Below are 24,785 nucleotides of genomic sequence, written 5' to 3'. Positions count from 1 at the left end.
ATCATGGTTTTTGACTTTATCTGGGAAGATTATAAAATTATTCTTGGAAACGGTATACAGTGATCCCCCGCTCGTTGCGAGGGTTCCGTTCCAGGACCCCCCGCAACGAGCGGGTTTTCGCGAAGTAGCGCTGCGGAAGTAAAAACACCATCTGCGCATGTGCAGATGATGTTTTTAACTTCCGCAGCGCTAGCGAGGAGCCGAAGATTGGGGGCGGCGGGGCTGTTTTAAAACGTCGCCGCCGACATGGGGGGCTCGCTAGCACCCCCCCGAACCCCCAACCCAGGTTTCGGGGGGTGCTAGCGAGCCCCCCATGTCGGCGGGGACCTTTTAAAACACCCGCGCGGCTTTCCAATGAGTCCCGAAGACACGTCTTCGGGACTCATTGGAAAGCTCCAATCGTTTTAAAACAGTTGCGCCGTTCTCCGCTGACTCCTAAAGCGGGGTGCGAAATGACTTGGAGGAATGGGAAGCTGAAACCGGCCGATTTGGACTTCCCATTCCTCCAAGTCACTTCGCCGCTCGTGTCCTGGCTAAACCGGGCAGCAGGAGACAGGCTTTGAGTTTTGGCTGCGGGGCGAGGGAGTTAGGAAAGTCCTACTTCTCCCCCCGCAGCCAAAAACTCAAAGCCTGTCTCCTGCTGCCCGGTTTAGCCAGGACACGAGCGGCGAAATGACTTGGAGGAATGTGAAGCTGAAACCGGCCGGTTTCAGCTTCCCATTCCTCCAAGTCATTTCGCACCCCGCTTTAGGGCGACAGGCGGTGGGCTGGGAGCCGCAGGCGAAAGGAGCTCGGGCATTGTTCTCCGGACCCCGCCCGCTCAGCCCCGCGGCGGCCCTTTCCCTCTCCAGGCTGCGGGCGGGGTCCGGAGAACAATGCCCGAGCTCCTTTCGCCTGCGGCTCCCAGCCCACCGCCTGTCGCCCGGTTTAGCCAGGACACGAGCGGCGAAATGACTTGGAGGAATGTGAAGCTGAAACCGGCCGGTTTCAGCTTCCCATTCCTCCAAGTCATTTCGCACCCCGCTTTAGGGCGACAGGCGGTGGGCTGGGAGCCGCAGGCGAAAGGAGCTCAGGCATTGTTCTCCGGACCCCGCCCGCTCAGCCCCGCGGCGGCCCTTTCCCTCTCCAGGCTGCGGGCGGGGTCCGGAGAACAATGCCCGAGCTCCTTTCGCCTGCGGCTCCCAGCCCACCGTCTGTCGCCCGGTTTAGCCAGGACACGAGCGGCGAAATGACTTGGAGGAATGTGAAGCTGAAACCGGCCGGTTTCAGCTTCACATTCCTCCAAGTCATTTCGCCGCTCGTGTCCTGGCTAAACCGGGCAGCAGGAGACAGGCGGTGGTCCGGGGGGCGCTGGCTCTCGGCGCTTTCGAGCTGAGTGGACTCGGCTCGAAAGCGCCGAGAGACAGCGTGGACAGGCCCGTTCCTTGGCGCTGTCTCTCGGCGCTTTCGAGCCGAGTCCGGGAGCGAACTCGCTCCCGGACTCGGCTCGAAAGCGCCGAGAGACAGCGTGGACAGGCCCGTTCCTTGGCGCTGTCTCTCGGCGCTTTCGAGCCGAGTCCGGGAGCGAATTCGCTTCAGGACTCAGCTCGAAAGCGGCGAGAATGAACGGCGTGGGCGGGTGAAGGGCGGGCGGCAGCGAGGAGTTTGCGTGGGCGGTGGGGAAACTCCTCGCTGACGCCAGCAAGAGGGGGAAGACCCAGGAAAGCCACCCAGCAGCTGATCTCCCGGTTGCCATCTACGCATGCGTGCCCATAGAAAAAACGCACGCATGCGTAGATGGTATTTTGACTTCCGGGTTGAAAAATCGCGAAGTACCCTGTTCGCAATGGTTGGGGACGCAATAAACGGGGGATCACTGTATACCAGGATCCAACATGGATTTATTAGGAACAAGCCCTGTAAAAATTACTTTGTTTTTTACTTAAATTGTGGGGAAGTGGTATGTACGTATCTCTCTACCTCTGTGTCTGCATGTATGTTTGACAAAATTTTCTATAATATTAGCTTAATATTCTGAGTAGGAAGTTTGCTGAAGGTTGGAGGGTGTTTTTTAAGTACCTTGAAAACATTATTTAGAACATGCTTGTCAGCAGTTCCTGAGCAAATTGAAGTGAGTGATCAAATTGAGTTCTGCTCATTTAAAGTGAATGACTGGACTTTTTATCATTGGATAAAATACATAAACAGAATAGCTCATGCTCTGCTACACTCTTTTGAGACATTCATGCTCCTGTAGTTCTCAAGATACCAAGTTAGCTGTTCCTAGAAGAAAATCCTAAACCAAAGTATGAAATATCAATAATAAATATCAGTAATACTTTAGGTTGGCATAAAATGTTTTTTCCTAGTTTTTGTTCTGATGGTAGTATATTTGTTACCCAAAATAACTTGCTATATGTTTTTTGCATTGAAAATGTTTGAACAGCGTTGTGATATTGGAGATGCATCCAGAGGAAGTCTGTCTTCATATGCTTATATTCTCATGGTATTATACTTCTTACAACAGAGAGAGCCACCAGTAATCCCAGTATTGCAAGAGGTAAATTTTGAAGGGGGGGGGGAACTATGATGGAAAACAGTTTTGAGATTTCTGTCTCTTCTTGTTATAATTTTCTTATGAGGTTAGTGCTGGCTAGGGTTCTTTTTTGAAGAATTACTGAATCATATTTGGATCTGTTCCTAGCCATTTCATATGGGTTGTATGTACAGTAGTTTCCCCCCATAAGATGTAGAGTTTCTTTACCAACAAGAGTCTGAACAATGTCTATAATAGGAGTAGGTACCATATATACTCGAGTATAAGCCGACCCGAGTATAAGCCGAGGCACCAGTTTTGCCACAAAAAAATAAATGGGAAAACTTATTGACCCGAGTATAAGCCGAGGTTAGAAAATGCAGTGGCTACTGGTAACTTATAAAAATGGAAACCAATAAAATTACATTAATTGAAACATCAGAAGATCACATGTTTTAGAATATTTATTTTAAAGAAAACCAGTAAACTAGCTCTCTAAATTTAAAACAGGATTCCTTCTCATCATCTCATCATTAATTGGATTTACATTATTGTTCTGTTTTTATATATGCTGTGAGCTACCCTGAGTCCTTGGAGAGGGGCGGCATACAGATCCAGTTAGTTAATTAATTAAATAAATAAATAAATAAATCTGTATATCCAAACAGAGCTTCAGCATTAGCTGCTGTGAGGTTATCAGCATATAAAACCAGGTAGGTAGGTAGGTAGATGATAGACAGACAGACAGACAGACAGACTAGTGAGACAAGCAAAACTTGCAAAACACAGACAGCTCTTGTGGTTTTGTATCCTAAATATGCAGGTCCTATTAAGAATCAAACTCATTTTTAAAATATGTAAAATGCTTCCCCTCATACTTGTTAATTGAAACTTGCTCTCAAACCCACTTTATAAAAGGCAACTTTTAAAGATCCACAAACACACTTTGGGAATTCCTGTCTTGCTCTTGCCTATCCAAGCAAGGACAGCAACTACCACAAAATACCATTTTTTAAACAGTTTAAATCCTTTCAAAGGAGGGGGAGGAGAATCTGACAGCAGGGGGCCTTTTTAATCCAACTAAGGGCAATGCAGAGAGAGCAAGGAATAGTTACTGTAAACCTGTTGACAAATACACACAGGGAGTAAAAAAAAAAACCCTCTGGGTTTCAGCAAGAAGTAGCTGGCTTTTTTCACGGTGGGGGGGGGGAGAGGGGGCATACACACACACGACCTCACCGGCTTTCCATTGCTTTTTTCCCCTCTCGGTTGGAGCACATGGCTGGCTCCTTTGCTTGAGCCAGGGAGAGGAAGCACCAGCCCCACCCCTCCCACAGCTCCTACGGCATGCGAGAGGGGACAAAAGCTGGTGCCTCCTGCTCTGGCTCAAGCAATGGCGCCCTCTTGTGGTGACTTTGTCAATGACCCGAGTATAAGCCGAGGTTGTGTTTTTCAGCCCATTTTTGGGGCTGAAAAACTCGGCTTATACTCGAGTATATACGGTCATATGGATATTTTGAACTACTTTGCATAATCCTTGGTCAACATGGCTAATAATTAGGTACTGTGGAATTATAATTTAAAATGTCCGGAAGTGACTTGGTTATCTATAAGGAAAGGCAAATATGTTATGCTTCTATTATTGATAAAGTGATTAGCATTTGATTTTAACTTGATTTCTGAAATCAAATGAAGTCTGGTTGATAATCCTTTTTTACTCCAAGTGTGTTTATTAGCAAAAGTATGCTCTGTTACCCTTACCTCTGAGTAAATTACCTTTTCCCCACCATTCTGGTGCATATGTCTGATATTCTGGGTCAGAATATGGTTTATGGTTTCCTTAAAAGTTTGAGAAGAGGTTCTTTTATTATTCATAATTTTAGAAAGTATCAGATAAGTAACACTTTAAAAAAACATTTTAGTATTTGGATTTTTTTTTAGTTTTTTGTAATTTTCTGCTTTTATTTTTCATGGTGATACAGATATTTGATGGGCAACAGATCCCTCAAAGGATGGTTGATGGTTGGAATGCTTTCTTCTTTGATGATACTGAAGAACTGGTAAAGTCCTCATTTTGGAATAAGCAATTAATTCTTAGGTCTGCTTTATTATACTATGTATAGGCTGCCAGCAATATGTTCGCCATTTGAGAAACTAAAAAAGGAACTTTCCCCCCCAGTCTTTTATTGATGGACAAAGTAACTGAGATAATATGGGGAAATATTAAAATTGGGCCAAGAGTCTGCTAGTTTTGTAGTGAAGATTAGTATGACATACACTATACATGTTTTTGTGTTTCTGGGTTCATTTTTTAATGGAAAAAGTGTATTTTGTTTTTTGAATGTAGATATAGTAACCTGGGGCTACTACAGAAGAGATATTCTAATAGCATCTCTAGCATATTTTAGGCAGATATTTCCTTTTCAAAACAAATTCTCATTTCATCCAATAAATGTTTTGCCTATACCATAATATAATTAGAAAAGAAATTGGTTACGTTGAGCTTGCATAAGTAGAGAATTTTGTAGAATAAGTAGAGAATTTTATTTATGTGTCCTATCCCCCACCCCCCATTGTTATTTTTACAAATAACTCAAGAGTGGTGAACATATCCAACAGACTGCCTCTTCTTGCTTGTGAAGTAGGTTGGGCTGAGAGAGTCTGACAGGCCCAAGGTCACTCACCTGGCTTTCGTGGCTAAGGTGGGGTTAGAACTCATAGGCACCAACTTTCTATCCTGATGCCTTAACCACTTTTCTTCTTGCCCTGTAATATATAATCATAAAAGAGAGCAATAGATATTTTGCACAGTGTTACTTTAGAAGTTTTAGAAGTAAAATTGTTATATTTATTTTTGAAAAAGTTATTATCTTAACATGTTTATGCTATAACCTTTGTACAGAAAAAACGTTTACCTTCTCTTGGGAAAAACACAGAGTCTTTGGGAGAACTCTGGTTAGGGTTACTGAGATTTTACACTGAGGAGTTTGACTTCAAAGAATATGTCATTAGCATTCGGCAGAAGAAGCTGTTAACCACATTTGAGAAACAGTGGACATCCAAATGCATTGCTATTGAAGGTAGTTATTGAATATTTCTTGTTTAATAAATGTGTTCTTCTGAAGACTCTTCCTCATTTATACTACTTTATACTAACATATTTCAAAGCAATTTATTCTGCATTTGTAATTTTTGTAAAGAAATATGTACATTACTGACTTTTTTAAAAAATCCTCTTTTAATGTTTGTTATTATTGCTCAGATCCCTTTGACCTGAATCATAATCTTGGTGCAGGAGTTTCTAGAAAAAGTAAGTATATAAAAAGTACTATTCAACAGAATTAATCTCAAAATGAATATAGCTTTTTTTAAAAAAAAATGTCTCTCTTTTTAATCCAAAGTGACAAATTTCATAATGAAAGCATTAATCAACGGGAGAAAGTTATTTGGTACCCCTTACTATTCAATCTCAGGAAGAGAAGCTGTAAGTTCTCCTTTCTTCTACCTTATTAACAAATGAGCAAGTATTATTGTTGTGCTGTAGGATATTTCAAATACATTAAGTATTATTTTGCACTAGATATTCCATTGAATTGATTTGAAGATATATGTGTTATTCTGGTAGAGCAGGTTGAACCTACAGAAATACAAATTTCTCAGCACTTAGTTTTCCTGTGTTTTCTTTCCTCATTCATGAAATTATTAAAATAGTTGTTCTGCAAATCCTATTTTTAAAAATGAATATTTGCTTTTAAGCTATTGACTGCATGTCTGTCTATCTATCTATCTATCTATCTATCTATCTATATCTATCTATCTATATCTATAAAAGTTTGATATAGTTATATGTAGATACATACAGACAGACACACACATGGACACCCACTCACCCCAAATAATATGAACACATTCACTGTTTGCTGAAGTTTTGAATATCTGTTTGAAACATTAATAAATGACTTCATTAGTAAGACATTCAAGTATTATTACTTGTGCTCTCTTTCTGAAAAATAAAAAGAGAATGCCTTAGGTAAATATATGTTTCCAACTTTTTCAGGAATATTTTTTTAATTCCAAAGTTTTAACTGATGGAGAACTGGCCCCAAATGACAGGTGTTGTCGTGTCTGTGGCAAAATTGGTCACTATATGAAGGACTGCCCTAAAAGAAGAAGGTTAGTAAAAACACTTGCCTCTCTCTTTCACATTTGGAGGTCTTCTAGTCCAGGGGTCACCAACCTTTCAGACCTCAGGGACCACTAAATTCATAATTTTAAATCCCATGGACCACTAATATGAATTTTTAAAAAAGATAAATAGTCAGTACAATATAAAAAATGCAAATAATTTTTCTGCAGACCACCAAATTTTTCTCATGGCGCACCATTGGTTGGTGACCATTGTTCTAGTCCAATTCTTTGCTCAGGCAGGAAACCCTATACCATTTCGGACAAATGGTTGTCTAGTCTCTACTTAAAAACTTCAAATGTTGGAACATCCACAACCTTTAAAGACTAGTCGTTCCAGTGATTAATTGTTCTGACTGTCACGAAATTTCTCCTTAGCTGTAGGTTGCTTCTCTCCTTGATTAGTTGCCATCAATTGCTTCTTGCCTTGCCGACAGGTGCTTTGGAGGATAGGTTGACTCCCTCTTCTTTGTGGCAACTTCTGAGATATTGAAACACTGCTATCATATCACCCTTAGTCCTTCTTTTCATTAAATTCCAGCAACCGTTCTTTACAGGTGAAACTCAAAAAATTAGAACATAGTGCAAAAGTTCATTTATTTCAGTAATGCAATTTAAATGGTGAAACAATATATGATAGAGACTCATTACATGCAAGACGTGATAGTTTAAGCTGCGATTTGTCATAATTGTGATGATTATAGGGTACAGCTCATGAAAATCCCAAATCCACCATCTCAGAAAATTAGAATATTACATGCAATCAATAAAACAAGGATTGTACATTGAACAATATCGGATCTCTGAAAAGTATAAGCATGCATATGTATTCAGTACTTGATTTGGGCCCATTTTGCAGCAATTATTGCCTAAGTGCAGTGTGGCATGGAAGCTATCAGCCTATGGCACTACTGAGATGTTATGGAAGACCACAATGCTTCAGTAGCGGCCTTCAGTTCTTCTGCATTGTTTGGTCTCATGTCTCTTTCTTGGCAATGCCCCATAGATTCTCTACAGGGTTCAGGTCAGAGAGTTTGCTGGCCAATCAAGCACAGTAATCCTATGGTCATTGAACCAGGTTTTGGTCCTTTTGACAGTGTGGGCAGGTGCCAACTCTTGCTGAAAAATTGAAGTCAGCATTCTCATAAAGCTCATCTGCGGAGGAAGCATGAAGTCCTCCAAAGTCTCCCAATAGATGGCTGCGTTGACCCTGGACTTAATGAAGCACAGTGGACCAACATCACAGATGACACGGCTCCCCAAATCAACACAGACTGTGGAAACGTCACAATAGATTTCAAGCATCTTGCTGTGTATGCCTCTCCATTCTTCCTCCATACTCTGGGTCCTTGGTTTCCAAATGAGATGCAAAAGTTTCCACGTTTTCTAAGACGGGGGATTTGGGGTTTTCATGAGCTGTATCCCATAATCATCACAATTATGACAAATCACTTCTTGAACTATCCTGCCTTACATGTAATGAGTCTCACACATATTTCATAATTTTTGGAGTTTCACCTGTATATCCTTTAGTCTCCAGTCCCCTAATAATCTTTGTTGCTCTTCTCTGTTTTCTTTTTACAATCTCAATATTTTTTATAACACTGGATGCAATAGTCTAAGTGTGATCTTCAAAAACTTCAAAATCTTCTTTCCCTCTTTTTCTTTGCATCTGCGCCCTCTTTCCTTTTTTTACATTTTGTTATATCTTTAGGGATATTATAAGGCATACCTTTTGTTTTTTTCCCTTAAGGGTAAAGAAAAAAGAGAATGAAAGAGATGATGAAAAAGAAGTAAAGGAGGAAGAAAGAGATACCAGAGAAAAGAGATGTTTTATGTGTGGTGACATGGGACATGTTAGAAGAGATTGTCCTGAATTCAAACAAACAAGACAAAGAAGTAATGGTGTAGCAGGTACAATAGATTCTCCAATTTCTTTTGTCTGATATCCTGTATTTCCAGTTCTGTTTTTGCAGCTTTTGTCCTGATTTATTCCAAAATGTGATTTTTGTTAAGATACCTCTACTTACGAATTTAATTCGTTCCGTGACCAGGTTCTTAAGTAGAAAAGTTTGTAAGAAGAAGCAATTTTTCCCATAGGAATCAATGTAAAAGGAAATAACATGTGCGATTGGGGAAACCACAGGGAGGGTGGAAGCCCTGTTTCCTCCCAGGAGATTCCTAGAGAGGCTCCACAGAGGCTTCTCCCCGCCTTTTCCGGCCCCGTTTCCTCCCAGGAGATTCCTAGAGAGGCCCCACAGAGGCTTCTCCCTGCCTTTTCTGGTTACAGTTTTGGAGGCTCGGGTTTGTATCTCATGTATTATTTGTTGTGAGCCGCTCCGAGTCTATATACATTATTATTAATAATAATAATAATTATTATTATTATTATTATTATTTGTAAGTAGAAAATGGTTCTTGAGAAGAGGCAAAAAAATCTTGAACACTTGGTTCTTATCTAGAAAGGTTCATAAGTAGAGGCGTTCTTAGGTACCACTGTAGTAGTTCATCAAGGCTTGTGCATAATTTTACTTGGCTTTAAGGAATTTCAGGAGAGTTTGCTATCCATAGATATGATTGGTAAAATAAGTTCAATATTACCAAGTGTGATGCTGGATTGCCCTGTAATGATGGCAAAAGCAGTTGTGCATCTAAAGTAACTAACTTCTTCGAAATGGATAATTATTTTTCAACTAATCTGTAGTTACTTAAATCTAAGAGTGAGTTCCAGGAAGGGTAGTACCAAAGCAAAGTATTCTATTCATCTTATTTGTAATATAGTAAATAATTGTAATGCAGTTACCATATTTTTCAGAGTATAAGATGCACCCCCCCCAAAAAAGAGGGTGAAAATCTCTATGAATCTTATATTTCAAATATAAGTGGAGGTTTCAGACGCTGAAAAAAGTGTCTGAAATGGAGCGACAAGTCTCTGATATGAAGCTTCAGAAAAAAAATGTATGAAAGGGTGGTTTCAGAGGCAAAAAAAAAAGCAAGGCGCAGAGTTCACAACCAATAAATCTGTTCCTAAAATTAATCTCTGGTAACAGCTGATTGGGGGTATTCTGGGAGGCTGATCCACCTGCCAATCAGCATTTTTCTTATTTCCCTCCCCAAAAACTAAAGTGCATCTTACACTCCGGTGCATCCTATAGTCTGAAAAATATGGTAGTTAATACAAAGTTAATTATTTGGATTAAGTAGAAAAACTATTTTTCCATCTAGTTTAAATTATTTTTCCACATTGCATTTGATAAGAATTATTGTAGATGGTGTTTTTCCCCCTAAACATCTTTTACAAACTAAATGCATGATTATCAGTCATCGCTGTTGAAATGTAGGTCTATATTTAGCCTGTTTTTCATGCTGCCTTTTTCTCATGACCTGCAATATTAATTTTTAGCTCTATTCTGGTTTTAACCTTCACAATGTCTTGAAGTGTTTGTCATTCTTCAGAGCCCCTCATAATGCTGATTTAGCAGCTTTTCTTCCCTATATTTTTCAAAAATAATTTCAAAAGGAAATTAACTTAAGCATTTACTAAGAATTTACTAAAGAATTTACTAAAATCATGCTGTATAAAAAGTCAATAAATGAAGGTTTATAACTGGTAATTTAATAATGAAGGCTCCAAACAAGTAGTAATTATAAATATTGTATAGTGCAGTAGTAATTTTTCCTAAAGGTAGGAAAAAACCTATTTGTTATGATTTATCCTTAGCATAAAGCATTGCTGCCAAAGAGCCATGAATAAAATTCTAGTTGTTTTAAATGTGCCTTTCTTTGCACTTATCTTATGTATTTGAACTTTGGTCACTTAATTTAAATTACACTATACATTCTTTATATTTTATCATTTAGCTACTCAATTAGTCAGAACTTTGGTAAATTCACAGCAACTCACTGGATCAATTCAACAACAGGTGGAAAGACCCTTGCGCCCTAGACCACCATCAGAATGTGTAAGTTGTATTTTCAGTGTTTTTATTAATGTGTTTTGTATAAGTAGCAAGCATTGACAGTAAAAAAGTACTATAGCAACTGTAGTTATGAGTACTTACAATGATTCTTACAATGAAACACCTGGTGGACAGGTCAGTAGTTTTCCAATTTATAGCTCTCTTATTTAAACTATTATATACACACATACAAACACATATTCAAAAATCACAGATTAAGACTTTTTTCAGTAATTGAAAGAATTGAATTAATGAATATGCTACTACAGTATGAAAAGGAAAGATCATGTTTATAGTTACATATTTTACTTTAGTGGTAGCTGGCTGTTTATCTAAAAGAGGACTTAATCAGAAGAGTACGCAAGATAAATCTATTAGTAGAAACCTTAAGTACAAAACCCGAACCAGTGAAACAATTTACAGATAGTCCTTGACTTACAACCAGTTGATTCACAACTATTTTGAAGTCGCTATTATGATGGCCTAAGAAGAGGCATAAAGCACTTCTGATCATCATAAATTGTCACATGCACTTTCCTTGCTACCATCATGTCATTGCATTCTGGGTAGATGACAATCTGTTCACACTTGGGACCTATTTCCAAACACCTGACACTCCTGTGATCTCCATCAGCAATATTTCCTGCTGGTTTTCTGAGCAACACAATGCTTTCCACTTGCATTTTAACAAGAAAGATTTTCAGTGCCAGAGCATAGACAGGGGTGGGCTGCTGCCCGGGGAGAGCAGGGGGAGGGGCGCAGTGGGGTAGCAAAAATGGAGCTCCACCCCAGAGCACCCAATTTGCACTGAAAGATGTTGAAAGAAAATGCAGGGCATTTTTCTGCATAAGCCACACCCACAGTGTGGTAATAAAAAATTGGTAGCCCTTCACTGAGCATAGAGATACTTGAGTATCTCCCAGGGCTTCCCTCACCTGTTTGAGGCAGCCCATGCTCCTTATACTACTGCTATCTCCCCTTTCTGGCATCTGCCCAAATCAAAGCATACTAAATGTGCTTTGCACAGGACTGCTTAAGAGCTGTGGAAATTTGTTAAAATAAGTTTGTTTTCCCTCGGGAATAGCATATGTGCCTTTAGCCTGGATGACAGGAAAGACTTGGTAGAACAGGAGGGATATGGAGAGGAAAAGTTTGACAAAACACACTTCTTCTCCTTTTTCCTTTCCTGTCTTTCACTCTTCACCTTTTCCCCCCTTCCCTCCCTCTCCTTCTGCGCACCATCTAATAGATTCCTACATAGGAATCCTTGTAACTTTTCTTTGTTTGGAAACACTCCTTTACAAACTTACTTCAGTGAATGCCTGTCGCTCCTGCATGCTTGGATTTCAGCAGGTGCAGGGGTGAAGAGGCAGTAGTAATATAAGGAGTTCAAGCTATCTCAGGTAATGAGGGAGAGACCCGGGTGACCTGATGTAGCAACCTTTGCTCTGGCACTGAAAATCCTGTTTGCATGAGAGTCTCAAAGGGTTTTCCTTGAACTTGTTAGCTGAGACTTTGTCCGTTAAAAGATTGCTTAATGACAACAACCTGGAGAGCCAGGATTGTGGTTATTGAATGAAGCAATCACATGGCATCTTGCTTAATGCTCTTCTTTGGTCAATCCAAATTCTGATCCCAATTGTAAGTCAAGGACTCTCTTTTGTTCATGTTTTTGAGCTGGAACACTAAAAACGGGGTTGTAAAAGTTCCTTTTGGTAACTTTTTATCTGTCAGGAGCACAGTGAATCACTTAACTGGTAAACTAATCCAAATCCAATTCTTTTTCCCCCCCTTCTCCAGTCTGATTCGCATCAGCCATCTTACTCTCCACAGCCTCAACAATTTACCCAGAATTCCTCTCCACCAGCCTCCATTAACCAGACTCCGCCTCAATCAATATCCCAGTCTAAGCATACTCTGCCACCCCAACAAGGGGCGCAGTCACCTCACCAGGTCCAGCTGCCTTTGTTTAACTTTGCCCAATCTCCCCCAGGTCAGTATTCCACCTTGCCTAATTTGGGGGTATTTCAGATGCCCCCCCATCACCCAATTCCATTTCCTAACACACCCTGGCCTGTTATTCACGCTGCACCGGGTAATCCTCCTCACGCAACAAATGTTCCATTTTCGGTGAGAGCTGGCAGCAGCAACCCACCCAATAATCCGAGCACCATAAGCTTGAATGATCCTAGTATCATCTTTGCACAGCCTGCTGTCAGGCCTGTGGGAATCCCCAGCACTTCTCATGAGGGACCCTGGCACAATCCCGTGACTCTAAGCTCACTGGTGAACAATGGCACAGTGGGGAATTCAGGTAATTTTCCTCTATTGTCACTTGCTCTGTACAAATACTGATGTTTTGTTTGTTAATCATTTCTCAGCTCATTTTATTCTACTAATCAGCTACTTATAAGAGAACACTTTAAGGAAGATTAATTTCCTTAATACTTAGGCCAATTAACATTAACTTAGCTGAAAAGTAAAAAAAATGCTTGAGCATTTGCTTTGTATATATAGATAGAGAGAGATGATATTGAAAGAGAAGGCTGATCTAATGAAAAACTGCTGGTAAATGTGAACTGAATTAGAGAATCAACGCATCAGAATCTAGGCATAAGCTGAAAGCACTTCGTCCCATTTTGTTTTTCATTTGTATTTTCTCATGTTGCCCTTAATTGCTACCCTTAAAAATAGCATCAAAAGTAGCTTAAGATGGGATGGGAGTAATATATGTGATAGAAGGGTGGCTTACTAGGAGCACAGTTTTGTATCTAGCTCTTTGACTCCACCGAATTTATTTAAAGATATTTAAAGATTGATGTACTTAGATCAAAACTTTGATAAATTAATTTATGAACCAGCATGCATTTTATATTTTTTTAAAAAATATGGCTGGTCAAAAATGTGTTTCTCCCCATTGGCTCCACCAGTGTTTACTGCTGGTGTATTCTATAGTTGTTTTCCTCTGTCAATAACTCTGATCCATATTTCATAGAAGTTTTAGAAGGATTCATGATTTAACTTTAGGGGGGGGGGGTTTCTTAGAAGTTGTCAAACCAAACCAATCAAATATTACAAAAACCTCTGATAATTCAAAGATTCCCAAAACGATGTGTTCATTCTTTCATTAGGCTTCTAATTTGGGATTTTAGCTGAAGTTATGCTTTTAATTTAAAACAATTAATTTAAAACAATTATTGATAAGTACGTAGTATATCCAATCTTATTCACATCAATTCTTATACTAAATATTAGATTTAAAAGAATAAATGTTATTGTTTACTGATGTATTGCAAAGCTATCAATTTTATCTACATTCTTTACTCTCTTTTTTTGTAATGAAAATTAGATCAGGGCTTCCAAGGGCAATTTGGTAAAGGAAATCCACCTCCACCTATTCCTTGGGACCATGGAGCTACTACCCATTTTCCTCTTCTTCGAGGGACGTGGCCTTACAGTATATCTCCAAACTACATGCAGCAGGGAAATGCCAGTTACCCATTGAACAAACCTTTCTATCCTCAAGGTAAGATAAGATTTTAAGTTGTGATACAGCTTTGATATCTTCCGTTTCTTTCTGGTTGCAGCCCTTAATAATATATTTTCAAATAGGCTGAAAAGCATGGCTTTTTGGGTTTGTATTCACACATAAGAAATTTGTGACATACAAAACTTTTCATACTTAATTTGTATGAATAAATATGACACATCTCTTCGTTAACTTGCTACATTAGTTTTTACTGATATTTAAATAAAATCTATGTTTTTATATGGATTTAACCTATTTTACTGCAGCAATTATTCCATACATCAGAAACACACGGCGTCTGGTTTATGTATTTGCTTGGAGACATTTCATTACCTAACTAGGTGTTCGTTTGAAATAAACAAGCTCAGAGGCATTAGGAATTTCACAATTCAACCCCAAACTACATACACTGCACAAAACAATAAAGAGAACACTTAAATAACACAATATGACTCCAAGTAAATCAAACTCCTGTGAAATCACTTAGGAAGCAATAGATTGACAATCAATTTCGCATGTTGTCAGCATATTCAACTTTGTACAGAACAAAATATTCAATGAGAATATTTCATTCATTCAGATCTAGGGTGTGTTATTTGAGTGTTCCCTTTATTTATTTTTTTGAGCAGTATATATTCTCTTTTATTGGTTTATATATTAAGGCATTGATCTTTCAAAGTAAATATTTAGAGAATGAGATTGAAGCTGATTTTTATAAATCTAATCCACAAATTGTGTTTTGGTGTCTTTTTCCCTTTGAACCATTGCCTTTCTGCAGCAGCACTTCTAAGCATTTTTAGACTCTATTTTTAATGTACGTGAGATATACAATGAAATTAATATATACTGCAATAATTTTCTTTTAGCTGGCTTACTGATGCAGAACCAGCGGTTTTCACTTCTGTCTCAAGGACATCCACACTTGAACATGAATTTTATTCAGCAGAAGAAATGAAGTTTAATTAAGGGGATGGGAAGAAATCAGGTTGGAATAAAATGTTATTGCAACATGTTTAGATAAAAAGATTATTTAAAACTTTTTAAGTGTATAATTTGTACATAGATACAAAATATAGTTTTTACCAGTATCACAAGAATTAGTGATACAAATGTCATCTATTTTATTACCCTATTTTTAAGGGATCTGCGTTTTATTTTATCTTGATAAACTGTAAAGAGAGTTTTTAAAATTAAGTTGTTTATTTTCTATTAGCTTTATTCATACTTTGGTTCAGACTTTATATCTATTCTAAAAAGAAATTAGAAGAAATTCATGTGTTAAAGCCTGTCATTTCTTTACTGAACAATGTAGTGCCAAAAAACTTTTTAAAAAGGAAAAATAAATTTGGAAAAATCCTAAATCATAGCCATATTTTTTTCATATTAGGGATTGAATACTAAATGGCAATACTTAAAAAAAAACAATATGAAAAGGGTTAACACTATCAATTTTAGCATTTTGGATATGGAAATGTTTGGGATTGGAGTTCTACCTATAAGGGTATTTGCAGCATAAACATTTAAAAAGAAACCTCACTTATACCTGTAAAGTGTTGCCATTTAGCCTGCTGAATTTATGTGTAACGTCTGGTACATAGTTCCACATGCCTGATATGTCCATTGCCTATTAAGGGAATCAAGTGAAGAACAAAACTGCTGTTTTCATTAAGTGCAACCATTTCTGGAATGGTAATACCACCTTGACTCTAGGATTGATACATGAAAAGTGCTTTCTGACTTGTGGAAGTATATCTAAATTTACCAACATGAAAATCTTGGTGCTCTAATGAATTTAGACATGGTGTCTAAAGAAAACTCATGGAATTGAAATTATGGTTCAAATCCTTCTACTAACTTAGTGAAAAATATAACATTAAACATGTCCACATTTTCAAGCCTGCAATCTTATTCCCACTCATTGCAAAACAATCCCAACAGAGTGGTATTCCTATCTTAATAAATGTGTATCTGTGCCATAGGTTTTACTATTCTAGGAATAGACATATGAATCACAGTTCAAATTGGTTTGGATCAGATTTGCAATTCAGATTAAAATTAAATCTAAATCAACTTGGAAAAAATTGTACATACACAAAAGTTTAAACTTTCCCAGACCTGTAACTCAATTGGATTACTTTTGAACTGAATCAAATATTTGCACTCTCCTGTTATGTATTAATAGTGAATATGTTCAGAAAAATTACTTTCATTTTACATTTGTAATTTAAATTGGTTCTGAATAAATCAGTCCAAGAAAAAAAGATTTTTTTAAAAAAGAGACATACTTCTGTACCAACTTTTTTTTAATAAAGAAATTACAAGACAAACTTTCTTTCTGCTTCACATTTACAATAATAATTGTAAAAAACAGGTGATCAGAAAATACATTGAAAGGATGTTCATTTTTAGTTAAAGATATCAAACAGGGCAATGAATAAAAATGCAGCCTGGTTCAGTCATTTATTTAAATGTGCAAGGATTCGAAATGGGAAAAGATGGAGTAGACTAGGGGTGTTCAAACCTCGCAACTTTAAGACCTGTGGACATGCTGGATGGGGAATTCTGGGAATTGAGTCTTCAAGTTGTCCAAGTTGGACCCCCCGGAGTAGTTTATCCTCAATGACCCTGTGACTACATAACACAATCTTAATGTTGACTGGAACACCTGAAGGGAAGAGCTATGAATTTTGAGTGTGAGAAGAAGTGTCTTGATTATGATATATAGTGAATTGTTTTTTAAAATCTGTAATTAAACCAAATTAGTTCAGAAATATAAGGAGACTTAAGGCTGGTGCCCGCAGAGCTATGGGGATAAACCCACTATGTATGTTGTCCTCACTTTGAACTTTAGTAGAGCTTATATTGCCCAAGAAACTGAATGCGAAAAACATTGAGCTGCCACAGGAGCATCTATCAAATGAACTCCTCTACCAAAAAAAAAAAAAGCTTCCAATTCATGAAACAGGTTAAGGTTATTCATTTCCCCGACGGCTTTTCTTATGGCTCTTTTTAGATCTGAAAGAGGGGAAAAAAAGGCTTTTCAGTATTCAGTTATCTTGAATTCAGTGAACATTATACAATCAAGAAGTTGAAATTCGGGTTTGCACAATAAGATAGTATCTAATCATTGGTCCAAATTCACCTGTCTACCTACATGAACATATAGCTCAATTATAAAGATTGATTATTGCTGTGGGACAAATCTAGTACACAACTTCTACAAACTCCTGTGTTACCATTTTAAAATAGCAAAATACAAAATACATACCTTTCTGGAGACTTGGAATGACTACGATGTCTGTGGCTACGATGGTGCCCTGTTGAGATAAGATACAAAATTTTGACTTTGATTCTGCTCATACAGTTAGTCTTTGACTTATAACAGTTCATTTAGTGACCATTCAAAATTATAACAGCACTGAAAAAGTGAGTTATGACTGTTTTTCACACTTGGGACCATTGCTGCGTCCCCATTTCCATGAGATCAAAATTCAGATACTTGGCAACTGACTCATGACAGTGTCCCAGGGTCATGTGATCACCTTTTGCAATCTTCCGACAAGCAAAGTCAATGGTGAAGCCAAATTTACTTAACATGTTAACTGCAGTGATTTGCTTAAGAACTGTGGCAAGAAAGGTAGTAAAATGGGACAAAACTCATTTAACCAATGTATCACTTAGCAACAGAAATTTGGGCTCGATTGTGGTCCTGTACTTAACATAGTCCTTTGATGCTCCATACCATAATACAGCATGGTGAAGAGGGGATAAAGCTTTAATTATTGATACAGAGACATAAAAACATTTATTATAGAAAATACAAAAAAAAGTTTATAAAAGTCAAAGGAACCATCCACAACTGCTATTTTTAAAAGTGTAAATACCTGGAGATTTAGATCTTGATCTGTGGCGTCTTTCTCTAGATCTACTTCGGTGCCTCCTTGGACTCTTACTGCGATGTCTCTCGCGCCGTGGTGAAGGACTGTTAAGAAATAATCTGTCAATGATAAACTTATAATATTTTTTAAAAGATCAATTCAAATATCTTGCATGGTTACCTTCTCCTCTTTGGAGATCGGCTTCGCCTAAATAGGAAGAAGAGAGAATAAACTGTTATTTACTACAATAATTTTAACATGTTACGCTGGTTAGCAATAGTTGAAAGATCCCAAAATGCTACCTTCTAGGAGATCTACTTCGACTTCTTCTGTAGCGCAGTGTTGGAGATCTACGAGGTTTGTCTAAATCCCTATATCCTCTTCTTCTGTGATCGGGGGAAGGGGCTCTATCCAGCTGAAAACATATAAACAAAACCTCCTATGTAATTTGACATTTCAAAAGCTATGAAACATTTGTTCAAATTGTATACATACGCAGGCTCAATGGACCCAATGTTATTTATTTTATTTATTAAACATATATGCCACCCATCTTGCTAAAGGTGATTCTTAGATGACTTGCAAGCAAAAATGCCAATATAAAACATTAAAAGAATAGTATAAATTATTCTTTCTAAAAAGAATAAATAGTAACATTATATTTGAATTAAATTAACAGATGGAGAGGGGCACACAAGAAAAAAACCCACCTTTGTCGTCAGGCATGGGGGAACTGAGATATCTCCCCCGGGCCTATACAATTTATGTATGGTATGTTTGTATGTATGTCTGCTTAATAATGGGGTTTTTAAAAATATTTTTAAATGGTAAATTATTAGATTTGTCATGAACTGTTTTTATTGTGCTGTGAGCCGCCCCGAGTCTACGGAGAGGGGCGGCATACAAATCTAAATAATAATAATAATAATAATAATAATAATAATAATAATAATAATAATAATAATAATAATCATCATCATCATCATCATCATCATCTCCAGAATGACAACTGCCCCATGTCACTTGGTAGAATCAGGTCTTTAGGCCCTTTCAGAAGGCCCAATGGCTAGATATGAATCTTGCCTTGGAGGGGGGACACTAAAAATCCAATAACCCATGTATGAAAAGAGAAGACAGGCAGAAATACTGGGAAGAATCCGGTGACAATTGAAATGAGGAGAAATAGCTTTAGCGCATGGAATAGGAAATGAGCCATTTCTTCACCCCAAATATCTGACGAGGATGTAAGAGGAGGAAAAATGAGATCCTCCTGTAACCTGCTACCCCAGTTCTTAAGCTAATAAGCACCATATCCCAATATTCCCTCCAAAAATAAGGATGTGATATTTTTGTACTATGAAATCAGCACATGCTATATAAGAGGACTTCCATGTCAAAATAAAAACTTGAAATCCAAACCTTTTCATCCTCCTCTTCCTCATCTTCACTAGACTCTACATCATCCATATCCTCTTCCAAAGCACTGATCCGTGTTTCCAGTTGTTCAGCTTCTTCTAGAACGTACCTTTTCTACAAAGAATGAACACGTTTCTAAATGCAGACAATACTTCAAACGGGAAAGATTTAATCAAGCACTGTATATATAGAAAGACAATCTATTCACTACTGAAAGTTTGATTTATAATGTCTTTTTAACTGATTATATACCTGTAGTCTAGGTAAAATGATATCACAGACACGCTCGTCATGAAGCAATTGATCAATAAACTCATCGACATGCATGAGCTCAAACTCTGGGGAAGAAAAAGATTGTACTTAAAAAGAGTAACATTTTAATAAGCTAAAATGAAATTGCAGAAAACACAAAATATGTTATATAATTTTTTTCTACATAAAAAGCAAGATGTACATTGGATGATATGCATTTGTTGCGTCTTCCTGTCTGGTAAGATTAATACTATACAAAATGGTCCAGAGGCAAGAATATAGCACCATTTAAGACAACCGGGTGGATATATAATTTAGTCTGTATTAGCTATTTACACATTCAAATGTTAAATGGGCTTTAAAAATGTATGTATAAAGTTACACCACTTACCCCCATTTCTATTTTGGTTTTTTATTTTTCTATAATCATTGTATAAAGGTTCAAGGTATTTGTAGCAGTCTATGGCAGTCCCAGTCAGTCTCATATATAATGCGCCTAGTAATCTCACATATCTAAAAATTGGCAAAAGCAAAACATTAATTTTTCCTATACAATTAGCTGAAGACACAGATATCCTATAATAGAATTTAAATTCACTACTAAGTTATTTCATTACAGATATTAATTCAAAAACGTCCACGTTGCACCAAATCACTTGATTTATGCTTATGGGTAGTCCATGCCTCTTCCTGTATTATTTCTTCCTTTCCGCTTCTCTCCCTTTATCCTTCTCCTCCCTCTCTGTAAAAATACTGTACAAGTATTTTGAACCATAGAGAAATACTTGCAATATTTGGCTTTTCTGGAAAACAACAAATTTTCAATTTCAATATTTTTGAAAACTATTACAAAATTTACAAAAAAGCTGAAGATTAAGGGTTGTTTTTACAAAAATATATACCATATTAACAATGTAGCCACAAAAATATATATTTAGGCAGAACAAAAGAATCCTTAATGTGAATCAGTGGTCCTTGTTATTTAAGAAGTGCAAAACTGAAAAGCTATAGGAGGGGAAATTTTAAGGATCGAATGGGATTAGTAGCAGTTGCTAAACAAATGGTTGGGCGATGATCTAATATGTACATTTTCACTTGCAAAAAGTGATGGATGGGTAAGAAGTAGGTGATAAACATGAGTGATGCCCAAAACCTTAAACCATGGAGAATAAATATGCTTTACATTTACCAAACAAAGATAAGATAAATCATGGACAAGAACACCAATAAGTTTGTTTTAAATTACACCTCCACATTATTTTTCCCCCTTACTTGAAGTCTTCATTCTTTATAAATTCAACAATGATGTCTTTTTCAGGCTGAATCTGCAGCATCTTCAGAGTCAAGCACAAGAATGGTGTAGGCTTTATGTTCCCACCATAAACTCCACCAGTGTATCTCAGTTCCATAGCTTTATCTACAACCAATTCAGCTACAAAAAAAAAATCATGACAATTCCATCAGACAATTTCATTAAAATCGTGTGTCTGGTTATTTCATTTTTAATGAGATAGTGGCAGTAACCAGTAAAAATTATCAGAAGACACAAGAATTATGGAGTGTATTACAGGTAGGTCAGAATTAGTAAGAGATTGAATAATGTAATATTCAATTTAGGGTGAATTGTAAATTGATATGATTGCTATAAGTGCAGCCCAAAATTCAGTTAATACAATGCTAGCATGTATGCAATTGAGACTAGTGTGTGCGCAGTTGTGGCTGGAGTTTAAAAAATTTAATGGCCTATTTCCATTGCATTGGAATGAATTACCATATTTTCCATAGCAAAATCACTTTGAATAGTGCAAATTCAAATACTACAACCATTTCACGGGATTTATTAATTGCACTATTCAAGACTGACCTGTATATAATCACACTGCAGCTTCCATGTACATTTTTAAGAATCAGATGTTATTTTTCATTTATAACCTTCCTGTGCCTTACAAAAGATGTAAGGAGAAGGAAAAATAGTTTCACAGCTTCTTTTAATTACAGTGCAAAAAGGACATTTCCCTATAAAACAGACCTTCCAGTTATGATTAATCACTATTTGTTGGGATGCTCCGTTAATATTTTTTTCTTCAAAGGATGAAAACAGATAAAACAGGATCAGCTATCTTGGTATTAGAGAACAGGAAACATCTCAGGACCACAGGAGTAAAATGACAATGTAATATGTTTGTATTATTAAAGGATCAGAAACGGAATATATTGTACAGTATACGTATTTTACACTTCAAAAAAGTAGATTTTACTAAACTTTGTAAAAATTACAAATGGGATTAATGGTAAAAAGAAACTAATAAGAAAAAAAGCTGAATATGGGTAATACTTCCTAAAAAAGGTTATTAAAAACCAAATCGCAAACAATTAAAAACTTGAGAAAGTACCCAAGGAAGAGGAAACACATGTTGCCAAAATTTGAGAGATGGTTCCAAGCGACTGAAAATCAAAGTGAGTTCAAGTTGTAAATAATGAAGAAAAAACTTATTTTTCATACTTATTCAAAATCAGAAAATACACTAGCTATTCAATGATGAAAGTAAATTACTCATATTCTGTTTCAGACAGCTCAGAAGTTATGTGTTCCATTAGGGAATGAAAAGAAATGAAATTTAAGATTAACACATGGATAAGGTCTTTGAGTTAAATTCTTCAGGTCCAGATGAATTACATCTTGGGGTCCTGAAGAAAGATGCTAAGATAGGCCTTCTTATCAGGGTCTCCTTATCGGGTGAAATCCACTTACCTTCCCTACCACCTCGCAAATATGCATGAGCTAAGAGTTCTGCGTATGCAAGAACGTCCCAAAACTGTCCCCAAAAAAGGGACTTCATGACATCAGGAAAGGTGGACAGGGCTTTGTGCAGTCAACTCTACCGGCCCGCGTGAGCAATAAGAGCCTGCTGCATATCACTCTCGCTCCTTGTATGAGAGTTGGGTAGCATAAAAATTCAAGAAACTAATACCATTTTGAACCTTTAAGATTTTCTCCCTGAAATGGCCATGAGTTTTGTGCATCACTAGAGATGGATTTCTCTGCAAGCAGTATGCTCAGACTGAGGCCGGATATCTATTAAAAGGTGTTTTGATTTGGATTCCTGCACTAAGCAGGGAAGTTGTGGACCCCAAAACCTATATACTGTAGTTCTTTCCAGATCTATCAAAATGAAAATATCTGCTCATTTCAGTAGCGGGTTGTTATCCGTACAGTAAAGGACAGCGCATCGGTAGCTTCTGTACATGTGCAAGAAGCAAAATCTTGGCATTTTTTTGCTTCCGCACATGCGTGGAAGCAAAACCCTCCCCCCGAAATCTCATGAGCATCCTCTCGTGAGATTTTGCTTCCTCCACATGCAGAAGCAAAAACACACTGGGACGGGCGCATGCAAGCTAAACGAAGCTGTGTGCACAGCACACCAGTAGAAGCAGTAATAGGAATCTGCCCCTGGCTCATTTCCCAAGCTTCTTTTAGTGACTTTAGATCACTTACCTTTTCCCAAATGCCATCACTCTGCTAAACAATTCCCCCAACACTGTCAAACTATTTACTAGGTCTACACTACTATTACTACGAATTTTTTCTCATCATTCCTATCACCCATCTCCTCCCACATATGACTGTATGACTGCAGCCTATTGCTTGTATTCTTAAGATTTTTATTAACACTTTCCTGATTACTTATTTGATTCCTATGACAATCATTAAGTGTTGTACCACATGATTCTTGACAAATGCATCTTTTTCTTTTTATGTGCACTGAGAGCATATGCACCCAAGACAAATACCTTGGGTGTCCAATCACACTTGGCCAATAAAGAATTCTATTATCTGCATGTAGTTTAAATTCCTAGTTAGTGAGTTAGTTAATTGGTTAGTTAATTTTATTTATTTATTAGAGTTGAAAGAGACCCTGCAGGTCATCAAGTCCAACCCCCTGCTTAAGCAGGAAATCCTACAGCACCCCAGCCAAATGACAGTCCAATCTCCTCTTGAAAATATCCAAAGTTGGGGACTTCACCATCTCCACTGGCAGTCTGTTCCCCTGGTTGATCGCTCTGATCATCAGGAAGTTCTTATTTCTAGGTTGAATCTTGGTCAGCTTCCAACCTTTGTTCCTCGTCTGGCTCCCTGGTGCCCTGGAAAACAGCGTGATCCCCTCCTCTCTGTGGCAACCCCCCAAGTACCTGGAGATTGCTATCATGTCCCTTCTGGCCCTTCTTTATTTATTTAGAATTTATTTAGAATTTATTTATTTAGATTGATTGATATGCCACCTCTCTCCAAGGACTGGTGGTTTGGTGTTAGCATGTTAAAGTAAGATTACACAATCCTTAAAAGATGAGACCGCTGCTCTCGATTAAAACGGAATAACTGTAAGTATTACTAAGGTGCCCTTTCATTTCACCAACCGTTTCCGTTTGGTTGTATGGGTGTACTATGTATATAAGTACAATGACAATATTATTATTATTGTTGTTGTTGTTGTTATTATTATTATTATCATCATCATCATCATCATCATAATCATCGTTGTTATTGTTGTTGTTACTACTATTGTTATTGTTATTATTACTGCTACTACTACTACACCCAAAATCTCCTCTGTCGCCACCGATCTCCCGAAACCCCCAACAGTCCCCCCCTCCTCCATCCGCTGATTCCCGATCCGTTCCCGTTGCTTCGGATACAACAGCCCACGTCGCTTAAACGGCACCTGTGAGGCCGAAGCATTCTTCCTTCCAGTACTTGGACTCGTAGATGCGAGTGCGAATGATCTTCTCCACCAGATACTGCGGGTTCGTGCCGTGGATGCTGTGCGCGTCTTTCACCGTCCGGTTCGCCATGGCCCCCTACGGTACAAAGCCCTACGAATGGGAGCGTTCCCAGAAGAGACAAAAGAAGGGAACGAGAGATTGCGGCCTACGGAGCTCTACCGCTTGCCCTAGCCCTCCATTTTCACTTCCGCTCCGGATTCACTTCCAGAGAGAGAGAAGGGCAGTCGGTCGACACTTCCGCCGGACTCCCCACCTCCCCCCGGCGGAAA

General features: G+C 37.9%; 2 protein-coding genes across 3 annotated transcripts in view; one reads left to right on the top strand and one right to left on the bottom strand.

Moving 5' to 3' along the window:
* TUT4 (terminal uridylyl transferase 4) overlaps positions 1-16,515 on the top strand; it is a 53,620-nt gene extending 37,105 nt beyond the window's left edge. Inside the window, exons 20-30 of one of the 2 annotated variants that reach the window (XM_070745909.1) lie at positions 2,426-2,539; positions 4,498-4,575; positions 5,418-5,595; positions 5,778-5,825; positions 5,917-5,999; positions 6,573-6,688; positions 8,454-8,614; positions 10,562-10,662; positions 12,460-12,652; positions 14,009-14,185; positions 15,055-16,515. In XM_070745909.1, coding sequence (XP_070602010.1) covers positions 2,426-2,539; positions 4,498-4,575; positions 5,418-5,595; positions 5,778-5,825; positions 5,917-5,999; positions 6,573-6,688; positions 8,454-8,614; positions 10,562-10,662; positions 12,460-12,652; positions 14,009-14,185; positions 15,055-15,143 — 1,338 coding nt within the window. In that variant the 3' untranslated portion in view covers positions 15,144-16,515. Of the gene's footprint in view, positions 1-2,425; positions 2,540-4,497; positions 4,576-5,417; positions 5,596-5,777; positions 5,826-5,916; positions 6,000-6,572; positions 6,689-8,453; positions 8,615-10,561; positions 10,663-12,459; positions 12,974-14,008; positions 14,186-15,054 lie in introns of both variants that reach the window. The other variant, XM_070745908.1, reaches the window with a different exon arrangement.
* On the bottom strand, positions 16,474-24,777 carry PRPF38A (pre-mRNA processing factor 38A). The gene is made up of 10 exons (XM_070745911.1): positions 24,456-24,777; positions 21,007-21,166; positions 20,126-20,247; positions 19,735-19,820; positions 19,486-19,596; positions 18,369-18,481; positions 18,247-18,273; positions 18,073-18,170; positions 17,457-17,505; positions 16,474-17,203 (listed from the first exon to the last, which is right to left on the bottom strand). The coding sequence occupies exons 1-10, from the start codon at positions 24,583-24,585 to the stop codon at positions 17,161-17,163; spliced, it is 939 nt and encodes a 312-aa protein (XP_070602012.1). The 5' UTR covers positions 24,586-24,777; the 3' UTR covers positions 16,474-17,160.
* Between the last annotated feature and the right edge of the window lie 8 nt (positions 24,778-24,785).

This window comes from Erythrolamprus reginae, chromosome 3 (genome assembly GCF_031021105.1).
Source record: "Erythrolamprus reginae isolate rEryReg1 chromosome 3, rEryReg1.hap1, whole genome shotgun sequence".
Classification (NCBI taxonomy): Eukaryota; Metazoa; Chordata; class Lepidosauria; order Squamata; family Dipsadidae; genus Erythrolamprus; species Erythrolamprus reginae.
Note: the sequence above shows the minus strand (reverse complement) of the source record. Positions and strands in the feature narration are given on the sequence as shown.